Below are 9,348 nucleotides of genomic sequence, written 5' to 3'. Positions count from 1 at the left end.
TGTTTGGGTAGACATGCCCTTTCTTTCTTGAAAAACTACTTTTTTTTTTTTTTATTTTTTTCTAAATAGCATCATGTACCTAAATACCGAAACAGGCCACAGAAAGCTATCTGCTCACTGAACAAGGAGCAGCCTTGACAATTTCTCTCTCCAAAACATCCAGAAACTGATGTTTGGAAATACTAGTTCAGAAACTAATCAAAAAATAATGAGGCCATGGACATATGAATGGAAATGCAATGCTAAGGGCACAAACCTGGAACAAACTGCACTGCAGTAGCTAAGCAAAATGGGTATGTTATGCATCTGAAAGTGTGAGAAATGAGCATAGCAAGCATTGAAACCATGAGAAAGTCATTACTGCATTGTCCACTGGTTAATATGCTAGAGTTGCAGGGAGACTACATTCTTGTAGAGGTATTAATTAGGACAGCCTGACCTTTCAGGGGTTAACCTGTTCACAGGTACATGGCCTGAGTTGTTACCAAGTTATATACACATCTCAATTCATAGACCCCAATTGTCCTCAAAACATTGATGTTAAGAAAGTGACAAACTTATTTAAGAGATTAAGCATGCTGTAACAATAGAAATAGCAGTAGATACATTATTTGAATTAAGGTGAGCTTTTATATATATGTATACTGCATACACATATAAATGTTGCATTGCTTTTATTATTTAAGGGCGTAATTTCATCTGGTACTGAAACCAGTCATCTCTTGGGTGATTCACTACATGGGTATAGTCACCCAGCAACACTGCACATTGTTGTAGATTGTAAACAATTAAAGTTTGCTAATCCTTTGTGGTTTTCTCCTCATTACCATTTATAATCAAGTTTTAACTAGTATAAGAAACACAACTGTAAAATGGAAAACGGACAAGGAGTCAAAATTAGTTGGTAAACACATTTATAACTTGACTAAAGCAAGCAGTTTTGTCATTGACATGGCCTTTATAGGCTTTAGCATTCACTATTTAATAAAACGTTTATGTGTACACTCCAGTTTTAGTCGTCAACCAGAAAGTGGGAGGACTGTTTCATCTCTCTTGGATGCAAACACGATCCGCGTGGGAATTCACTCAGGCTAAACGTCCCTCAGAGAGGCTTCACAGAACTCTCTGAAATGAGTAAGGGCATCGTCCAAGAGTTTCCATCCTAACGCCGAAGCTTCGAAGTAACAGTTAATGGAGTTTTCAGCTTTTTTCATGACTTGCGTGACTTGGATCGATCTTGCCATTAGCAGGGAAGAATCACTGGAAGCCTTGAGAATCAGAACCAGGTTGAGGAGGCAGTTGGTAATACAGAGGGAGAAGATAAAAGATTTGACCCCACACCTACACAATACTGCAAATGCACATTGCTTTGTTGAAAATGTCTGAATTTATCGAAGTCAATGCCAAACTCCCATTCATCTAAATGCCATGCCAGCCCTTTTCCTCAACACCCAGTGAACCCTCTGCTTCTGCTTCTCTTATGTCTCCTAACAATTACAACTTGCTTCTGTTAAGGTATTAAAAAGCCACTTCTTGCAGTGAGCCACCTGAATCACCTTCCCGTTACCCCCACACCGAGCATTTCCCCGGCCCCTCCCAGGACGCTATCCAACCACCTCCATTTATTCACTTTTTTTTAAAAAAAATTTCTACTTTCAGCAGCTGGGGGCCGTGTCCCCGCTCAGATAAGGCTATCAAGCGGGGGGGGCGGGAGGCGGCCAGCATTGTGCCGAGTCATGCTGCCCTTGCAACCCGCCCGCTTTGCCTCGGCGGCCCGTGAGGGGCGGGCGGAGGCCGCGAGGGGAGGCCGGGCGGAGGGCGGGAAGGAGGCCGGGAGGGTCTCGCCCGTCTCCTCGCGAGATCGCGGCCGCTATAAAGCGGCGGGGCGGGGGGGGGCTGCCGCATTTGCAGCTTCCTGGCGGGGTCGGGGCCGTTTTTGGGGTCTCATCGAGCCGAGAAGGTCTTTTGGTGAGTGCCGGGGGAGCTTCGTGGGGCTGTGCTTGCAGTGACTCGAGTAGCCGTGATTTATTTTCTATTTTCTTGAGGGGGGGCTTTTTTTCTTCTTTTTTTTTTTCCTTTTTTTTTTTTTTTTGTTTTGTTTGATTTGGTTTTGTTCTCCCCTCCCCCTCTGCGCAGACGGGTTCGCTTTTTTCATCTCCTCACCCTTCCCTGTTTTCCTCCCCCCTTTTAACGGAGGGATGGTAAGCACCGCCACCTCCCCGCCCCCCTCACTGTCGGCGCTGGGCTCGGCCGCCGCCTCCCGTCCCCGCTCCGGAGCCGATCCGGAGTCACTCCGGAGCCCGCCCTACGCGAACCGGCGTCGGGCGGTGTGCGAGCAGCCGGCTGCGGCGCGCTGCAGCCCGGCGGGTCGGTCGCCTCTGACCGCAGCTCGGAGCCTTCCAACCGCAGCCCTGGGGGTAGCGGGGAGGAAGGCTGGGGTGTTGTGCAACGGCCGGAGGTATCCTAAAGGTATGAATTCTTAGCTAGAGCGCAGGCCTGGCTTGGTGTAATTGCAGTTTGGGGATAATTGAGGCTGCGAGCAACTGGAAGGTGCTCTGACCCCATTAAACTGCGCTGCCTTTGCAGCGCCCGCTCTCCCTTCCTCTCGAGGGAAAGGAACTGCAGTGCTGAGGCTGTGGTCTGTGCCTCTGCGGGTTAGGAAACGCTGCGGCTAAAATCCAGGCAGAAGGTGGGGATGAATGCGTGCTGCTCTCGCGTAGAAGAGCAGGCGGCGGCGGGTTGCAGTGGAAAGCAGTTGGGTTGCAGTGCAACGCGACTGAACCTCCTAACCTGATGTTGAAGACCTTCGAGTTGCCTAAAAAGGGGACAATAACCCCCTGCTTTAGAAAGGAGAAGTACCAGAGAGCAGTCTGGCAGTGTTTATTTGACACTGAATCCCCAGTAATACACTCCAGGGACTGTCAGTGGAACAAATATAGAAGGATTGGCATCCTACGGAGTAAAAGGACGACCTTGAGCTTGAGTAATGTAAAATAATGTAATTCAGTGACAAAACTGCGGGGTCATACACTCCAGATAAAACAGGTATTGTTCACAAGATGAAACTCATTAGTTGGCAGTATTTCAAACAAATATTGTGCAATGATTGTCCCCTTGTCCCCTCTTGCAGAACTGTAGTTTCAGGATTGCATCTGTATTCATGGCTATATGAAGGGTTCGGAGGATTTATTAATGTCATCCTTTTAGACTGTTCCAGTGCAATCTTATAAATGGTGGTGGCCAGAACTGACAGGCATTCCTAAGATTACCTCCTAGCCTGCTGCATTTGAAGACAAACCCCTTGTATGAACAAGAGGATGAAGAAGAGCTTGCTTGTGGCATGAGACAGTTAGAAACACTGAGTAAGGTGGCACTTTGCAAACCAAACTCAGGTAGCAGGTTGTTGTTTGTGTTCTCAGGGTGTGTAAGAGGAGCCTTCAAATGTTAAGCCTATAATTAAAAGATTCTAAACTGATAAGTTTTAATTTGACTAAATTGTAAATGCTTCTCATGGCTTCTGGACTAGTTATCGAGAAAGTGTGGCAAGGGGGAAGGAGTCAAGAAATGAGGTGCTTCCAACCTGTTCTGGAATGGACTTTGTACCTTGCAGGCAGGATTTATGAAGATCTTTGAATCTTACCTTTCCTTAGTGATATGAGACTCATACTAACCTTACACAGGTTTGTATCTCCAAGTCAGCTGGTGCCTGTACAGTATATAGAATGACTTCAGTGGGACCATTTTAAAAAGACTGAGCTCAATAAACAAGGTTCACAAGCTGTCTGTCTGAAAAATTATGCCCTGGAAGTAACTGGAATTCAAAGAGTGGTGCATAAATTATGCATTCCCAGACAGAGCAAAAATACTCTGCAGGACATGTTGCAAATGACTTGGTGTTAGGCCAGGCAGCCAGAAGTTAAGCTCTCTTGTCCTTGTGTACCCTCATACTCTTTTTCAGTAGACTGAAATATTAGGGGGAAACAACCTGGCCTTACTGTTTTAAGACTTCGTGAAATTTTACTTGCAAACATAAAATGTAATTCCCAAGTACACCCTGAGTCTTCTCTTCACAAATAAAACAACGTGGCTTTGTTTGCAAGGCTAAAGTGTAATTATGTAGAGAACATCTCCATTGTTATCTTGGAGATGAACAAAACCCTGCTTGAATAACCAAGAGAAGGTTTGAGGTCTTACATTCTCATGTAAACTTGAAAAAGGGTCTCCCCATCAGAAAGGTAGGAAGAGATGTTCCAACTCATCTTATTAGTGGAACTGGAAGATGTACTGACTACTGCTAAAACCCAAGAAGGCTAGCTCTTTTCTGTAATGCGTTCTTCTTAGTCAAAGATAACAATTGCCTTTCATTAGGAGACTAATGAGCTATAGATCTCAGTGTTAGGCATCTGCTTAGTACCTTGGCTTGGAGACCTGACTACCCAGATAACAAACTTAAAACTAATTCTTAAGCCTTGTGTTGCAAGATGAAGTGGTGATGAACTGTCCCTGTTGATGCTCAGTGTAAATGGATGAGGTCCTTTGAATAAATAGCTCTGGGTGCAAACATACTGTTACCTAAACTGTGCTGTTAATTCTTTTCTAGAGTAAATCAAAATGTCTTCAGGAAAGGCTTTCATTGGAAAACCAGCCCCTGACTTCACTGCCACAGCTGTGATGCCAGATGGGCAATTCAAAGACATCAAACTCTCTGACTATAGAGGTAAGTTTATGTGCCTCTCTAATTACACAAATGCAGTCTGGCCATAGGTGGGGGTCAGAGGGCATCTAAGTAAAAGTCTTTGGTTTGGTTTCAAAGTAATAGTGACCACCTGACAGTAGACTGAAGTAGACAACTTGCATGGTGATTTTTGTCAGTTGATGGCTGTAGTATGCTTGGGAATCTGTTGACAGTATGGCTGAATGTTCTGGCTATGATAATTGTTGGTTATCAGCCTAAAATTCTTTTGAAGTGTAATCTGGGGTCAGGCTTATTTGTTCTCTCAGTTTGAGACTGATGTAACATCTCCAACATGCTATGTGGAACAGCAAAATCTTCCCTTGTTTTTTTCTTTTTTCTGTGAGTGGGATGTAGACTTCGCTCTGACCAGTGAAGTTCCTTTCTCTAGAGTATTAGCAAAATGTTTTATTCTGTTGATACTTCAATGTTTGATACTGAATATTACAACTACTATAAAACCTGAGGTAAAAGACTTTAACTGGTGACACTGCTCTTCTAGGAAAATACGTTGTGTTCTTCTTTTACCCTCTGGACTTCACTTTTGTCTGTCCAACTGAAATTATTGCATACAGTGACAGAGCTGATGAATTCAAGAAAATTAACTGTGAAATAATTGGAGCTTCTGTTGACTCTCACTTCTGTCACCTTGCATGGTAAGAATTAGCCTTTTATTTTAATCAAAAAGAATGTTTTGCCTGTGCTTACAGGAGCTGAATCCTGAGTATTTGAATTATCTTTACTGAAGAACTAAAGGCACTTAGGGGAGTGCTGGTAGTGTCAGGTACTTTTGAACAGAATGGAGAATACTGGACAATTCCTTTGTTGCTTCGTGGTAGATGAAGTGCAGTACTCCACTTAAGATCAGCTTCTGTTGTACTTCATGCTTTGAACTGTCAATTTTTTCTTAAATATTTAAACTTCTACTTTTTAGGATCAACACTCCTAAGAAACAAGGTGGTTTGGGAACTATGAAAATCCCACTGGTTTCTGACACAAAACGTGTCATTGCCAAAGACTATGGAGTGCTTAAAGAGGATGAAGGTATTGCCTACAGGTAATATGCAGTAGGTGAACTCCTTGTTAAGGTTGTATGTTGCAATACAGATTAACACAGAACTTGTGTGTACTTGTGAACACTTAAACTGAAGTTCTTAGCTATTCTAGATGTAAACTGCTTTAAGCTATCAAACACTCCTACAAGAGGAGCTGTTACTTGGTTCTGCTTAGTGTTTAGACTTTTTATGGTTTTGGTAAGCTAGATAAAGGCCTGCTGCTTCCCTTTGATAACTGTATTACTTGGAGTGTTACATATCTGCATGATGCAGGAGTCTCATGCAGGTGAGCTTATATAAACATGGCTAATGCAAGTCCTACCTTGTCATGAAAGGGACTACAGGTAATTAATGATTAAAGTACAGTAGTATTAAAAACCAAGCCTTATCTTTTAGTCAGCTGTTCAGTTAAAGTTGCTGAGGGAGCTGAACTTCTGATTTCTGTTAACTCTTAGTTTGACTTCAGCAGTGGCCAGTTAGTCTGCTGTATTTTTAAGAACTGCATATATTTTTATCTGAATACAGCAATGTCTCTCTTTTCTCTTCCATTTTGTCTTTCCACTAGTATCTTCTGTAAATCAAAACAAATTCAGGAAAGTAGCACTTAGTTACCTCCTGTCTCTTAGCTACTGTTGAATGTAAGGATTTCAACTGTTAATGTGTCAGTACTGAGTATACACAAGGTTTTTAGCTTTGGGGAAAGGAAGAGATCACTAATACTACATTACACAACTTACTGGTGTGATAGAATATTAAACTTGGTTTTGCAACTCACTTCAGACAAATCTTTCAAAACCTGTTTTTAACGCCAGGTCTGTCTTTGTAGGGGTCTGTTCATAATTGATGAGAAGGGGATCTTGAGACAGATAACAATCAATGATCTTCCTGTTGGCCGTTCTGTTGATGAAACCCTCAGGCTTGTCCAGGCTTTCCAATTTACAGATAAACATGGAGAAGGTAAGGGTTCTTGTATCTAATTCTAAATAGTTCTCAGGAGAACAGTATTAACAGCTTTAATAAGCTTACTGAAAGGTACTAAGTATGTGTATAGATCTGTTCACAGCAAGTGATTGATTGTTCCTCTTGTAATGAAGCTGGTTCTGTAAAGCTATTTGTCACTGCATAATCCTACTCCAATTCATGGTCCACTGAGTATTTGCCAAATGTTGAAGGGGAAGGGCGGAGGTTGCTACTCCCCTGGAGCAGTCAGAAGCTTTTCCTCCAGAACTAGGACTGCAGTCTCATCTAAACCAGGCTAGACCAGAAGTGTATAGTGACACTCAAAAGCTGAGATGTCATAGCTTAAGTGGCCAGGCTTCTGTAAAGCAAGCATCAAGCCTTCCTTAGCTGTATAAAAGGAAGACTCCAAAGAATGCTGCTTGAGTGTCACTGCAGTTTTGAGGCTGTGCTACCTCTGCATTGTAATAGTCTCCTGATGCCCACAGAGTGGGATTAGAGACAGTTTAACTCTTCCTCTTCCCCCATTAAACTTGAGGATCGGAGTAGGATTGATTAAGATGGGGATTAAGAAAGTAGGCTTGACTGGCTCCAGGGGAGTAAGTATATTGTAGTACTTGTAAAGTTGCCTCCTGACCCAGACTGCTGGAGTTAGTGTTCCCTTGCTGTGAAGCTTCCATGAAAGATGGGAAGGGGTGCATGTGTAAAGGGCCCACTGTTGCATGGACAGACGTTGGGTTCCTTGGGTGCTACTACCTAATAAGCAAATGAAGAGGATTAAAAATAACTGATGTGATGAAACTGATTAATGTGCCTTGCGAAATTGTTACAGGTTTTGAGTTGTTAGTATGCTCTGTATGAAACACTAGCCACTTCTGCGGAATAAGACTTGCATGTTCTTATCATTTCAGTGTGCCCAGCTGGCTGGAAGCCTGGCAGTGACACAATCAAGCCTGATGTTCAGAAAAGCAAAGAATATTTCTCCAAGCAGAAGTAAACTTTCAGTCTGAGTGGAAACTAGTATGCCTTACAGAAAGAGCAAGTATCAGTTACTGAACTTTGACTAAATCATTGCATTTGAGTCAAGGGATCATGCTATAGGTATAAACAGTAACTTTTTTACTTGAAGGAAAGTTTGTCCTGTTGATAGTACCTTCATAGAAAACCCTAATGATCCATATCTGTACATCATGCCCTATTGACTTTAGTGACAATGCATTGTATGTGGTTAGCCATGTGTTGCATATAGAGCAGTGGTATTCTTTTGTAACTATTAAACTTATGGAAAAAGCACGCTGTGTATTGGTCTTATGTAGTCAAAGAGCTGAAAGAGCACTTCCATTTTGCTGGTCAGTAGTGGTCAGATTCATTCACTAGAATATAAAATGTGTTGATTTCTGTAGATGAGACAATGCAAACAATAACAGGAGCTGTGGTATAATCCTCTGGTTCAGTAACACAACTTTTAGTAGCAGCAAAGATTGCTAGTTTTAAGCTCAGTCTATTGAGCTGCCTGTAAGTAACTCAATTCCCAGAGTCCTTCTACAGCTGCATTAGAGTGGAGGTATTAACACTTCAGTTCTCATGTTGCAGTAGTGAAGTTCTTGTTAGAAGAAGACTCTTGAATATAGGTAGAGGAACATGGCTAGATCAGATTCTGTCAGGCTTTAGCAGTAATGCAGTGTCCAGATCATGAAACACAAATATGACTGAAGGCAAGGCGTGTTTTCATATGTAGCGTAAACTTGTTTCTGTATCTATTTTAGTCAAAACTGATTGCATATGCAAACCATCTAGGAACCTTAACATACAGTTTGAAAACTCTAGAGAAGACTGGGCTTTCTGGAAAGCAAAATTCCTTGGATACACAAGATTAACCCTATAATCTCTCTCATTATATGGAGTTGGAGTCTTAGGAGGATTGAGAAGATGCCGGTTGATAAGACTTCAAGCTAATGGATAAGATCAAAAAGGTGGTACTGTAAACCATGGTACTCTGATTTGCTCAGCCTTGCCTTTCATCTTTGTACTACAAATGATTATGTGCATAATGTCAAACTCAAAACATATGGCTATGACCTTAAGTTACATTACAGCTGTGTAGCTTCATGGTTACAGGTGCCTTGTAATAAAGTCCTGACCTTCAGATTTGGGGAAGGTGCTATTGCTTTGTGGTACAAGTATGTTAGAGCTTTGTGATCTTTATGAACCTGTAAAGTTTAACTTAAAGTATAAATGCCTAAAAGCCTGCCTTTAACTCCTCAATTAGTAAACAAGTTCTATCCTGTTAAAGTGAATAGTAGCAAAGTTGAGTGAGGCCCAGGGCTATTCAGATGAATCAAGAGTGTCACATGCCTTGTGTAGTAAACCTGCAAAGTGTGTGTGGAAACAGATTTCTTGCAGAAGGCTTACTCCACTTAAGCTTTTTTTTTTAAAAAAAAAAAATCTCTTGGTATTGCTGAACTCTAACAAACATTCCTGAGGATGTGTGGAAGTGACGCTTATTTAAAATATTTGCTTAGTGATTAAAATCCACATTATTCTCATGAAGATAACAAATTAGGTCAACATCTTGGGGTTGGAAAAGTAACAGGAGTGTCAAGA

At 42.0% G+C, this 9,348-nt stretch overlaps 1 protein-coding gene across 4 annotated transcripts; it reads left to right on the top strand.

Moving 5' to 3' along the window:
- Positions 1–1,806: 1,806 nt before the first annotated feature.
- Positions 1,807–8,037, top strand: PRDX1 (peroxiredoxin 1). 4 transcript variants are annotated; one of them, XM_035332736.1, is made up of 6 exons: positions 1,807–1,968; positions 4,601–4,717; positions 5,235–5,388; positions 5,667–5,789; positions 6,614–6,744; positions 7,656–8,037. In XM_035332736.1, exons 2-6 carry the CDS (start codon positions 4,612–4,614, stop codon positions 7,739–7,741), a joined length of 600 nt encoding a protein of 199 aa, XP_035188627.1. In that variant the 5' UTR covers positions 1,807–1,968; positions 4,601–4,611; the 3' UTR covers positions 7,742–8,037. The 4 variants fall into 4 exon arrangements, with proteins under 4 accessions (XP_035188627.1, XP_035188626.1, XP_035188628.1 ...); XM_035332735.1 differs by having other exon boundaries at positions 1,833–1,962; positions 4,590–4,717; XM_035332737.1 differs by having other exon boundaries at positions 1,902–1,966; positions 4,593–4,717.
- The last annotated feature ends 1,311 nt before the right edge of the window (positions 8,038–9,348 follow it).

Source organism: Oxyura jamaicensis, chromosome 8 (assembly GCF_011077185.1).
Source record: "Oxyura jamaicensis isolate SHBP4307 breed ruddy duck chromosome 8, BPBGC_Ojam_1.0, whole genome shotgun sequence".
Lineage (NCBI taxonomy): Eukaryota > Metazoa > Chordata > Aves > Anseriformes > Anatidae > Oxyura > Oxyura jamaicensis.
The sequence above is the reverse complement of the archived record's forward strand: the minus strand, read 5'-3'. Positions and strand labels throughout refer to the sequence as shown.

Excerpts from the sequence above, each read along its gene's own strand:
- PRDX1 (XM_035332736.1), top strand. The coding sequence starts at position 4,612 with ATGTCTTCAGGAAAGGCTTTCATTGGAAAACCAGCCCCTGACTTCACT. Across the intron at positions 4,718-5,234 it reads CAAACTCTCTGACTATAGAG|GAAAATACGTTGTGTTCTTC; the intron begins GTAAGTTTATGT and ends CTGCTCTTCTAG. Across the intron at positions 5,389-5,666 it reads CACTTCTGTCACCTTGCATG|GATCAACACTCCTAAGAAAC; the intron begins GTAAGAATTAGC and ends TCTACTTTTTAG.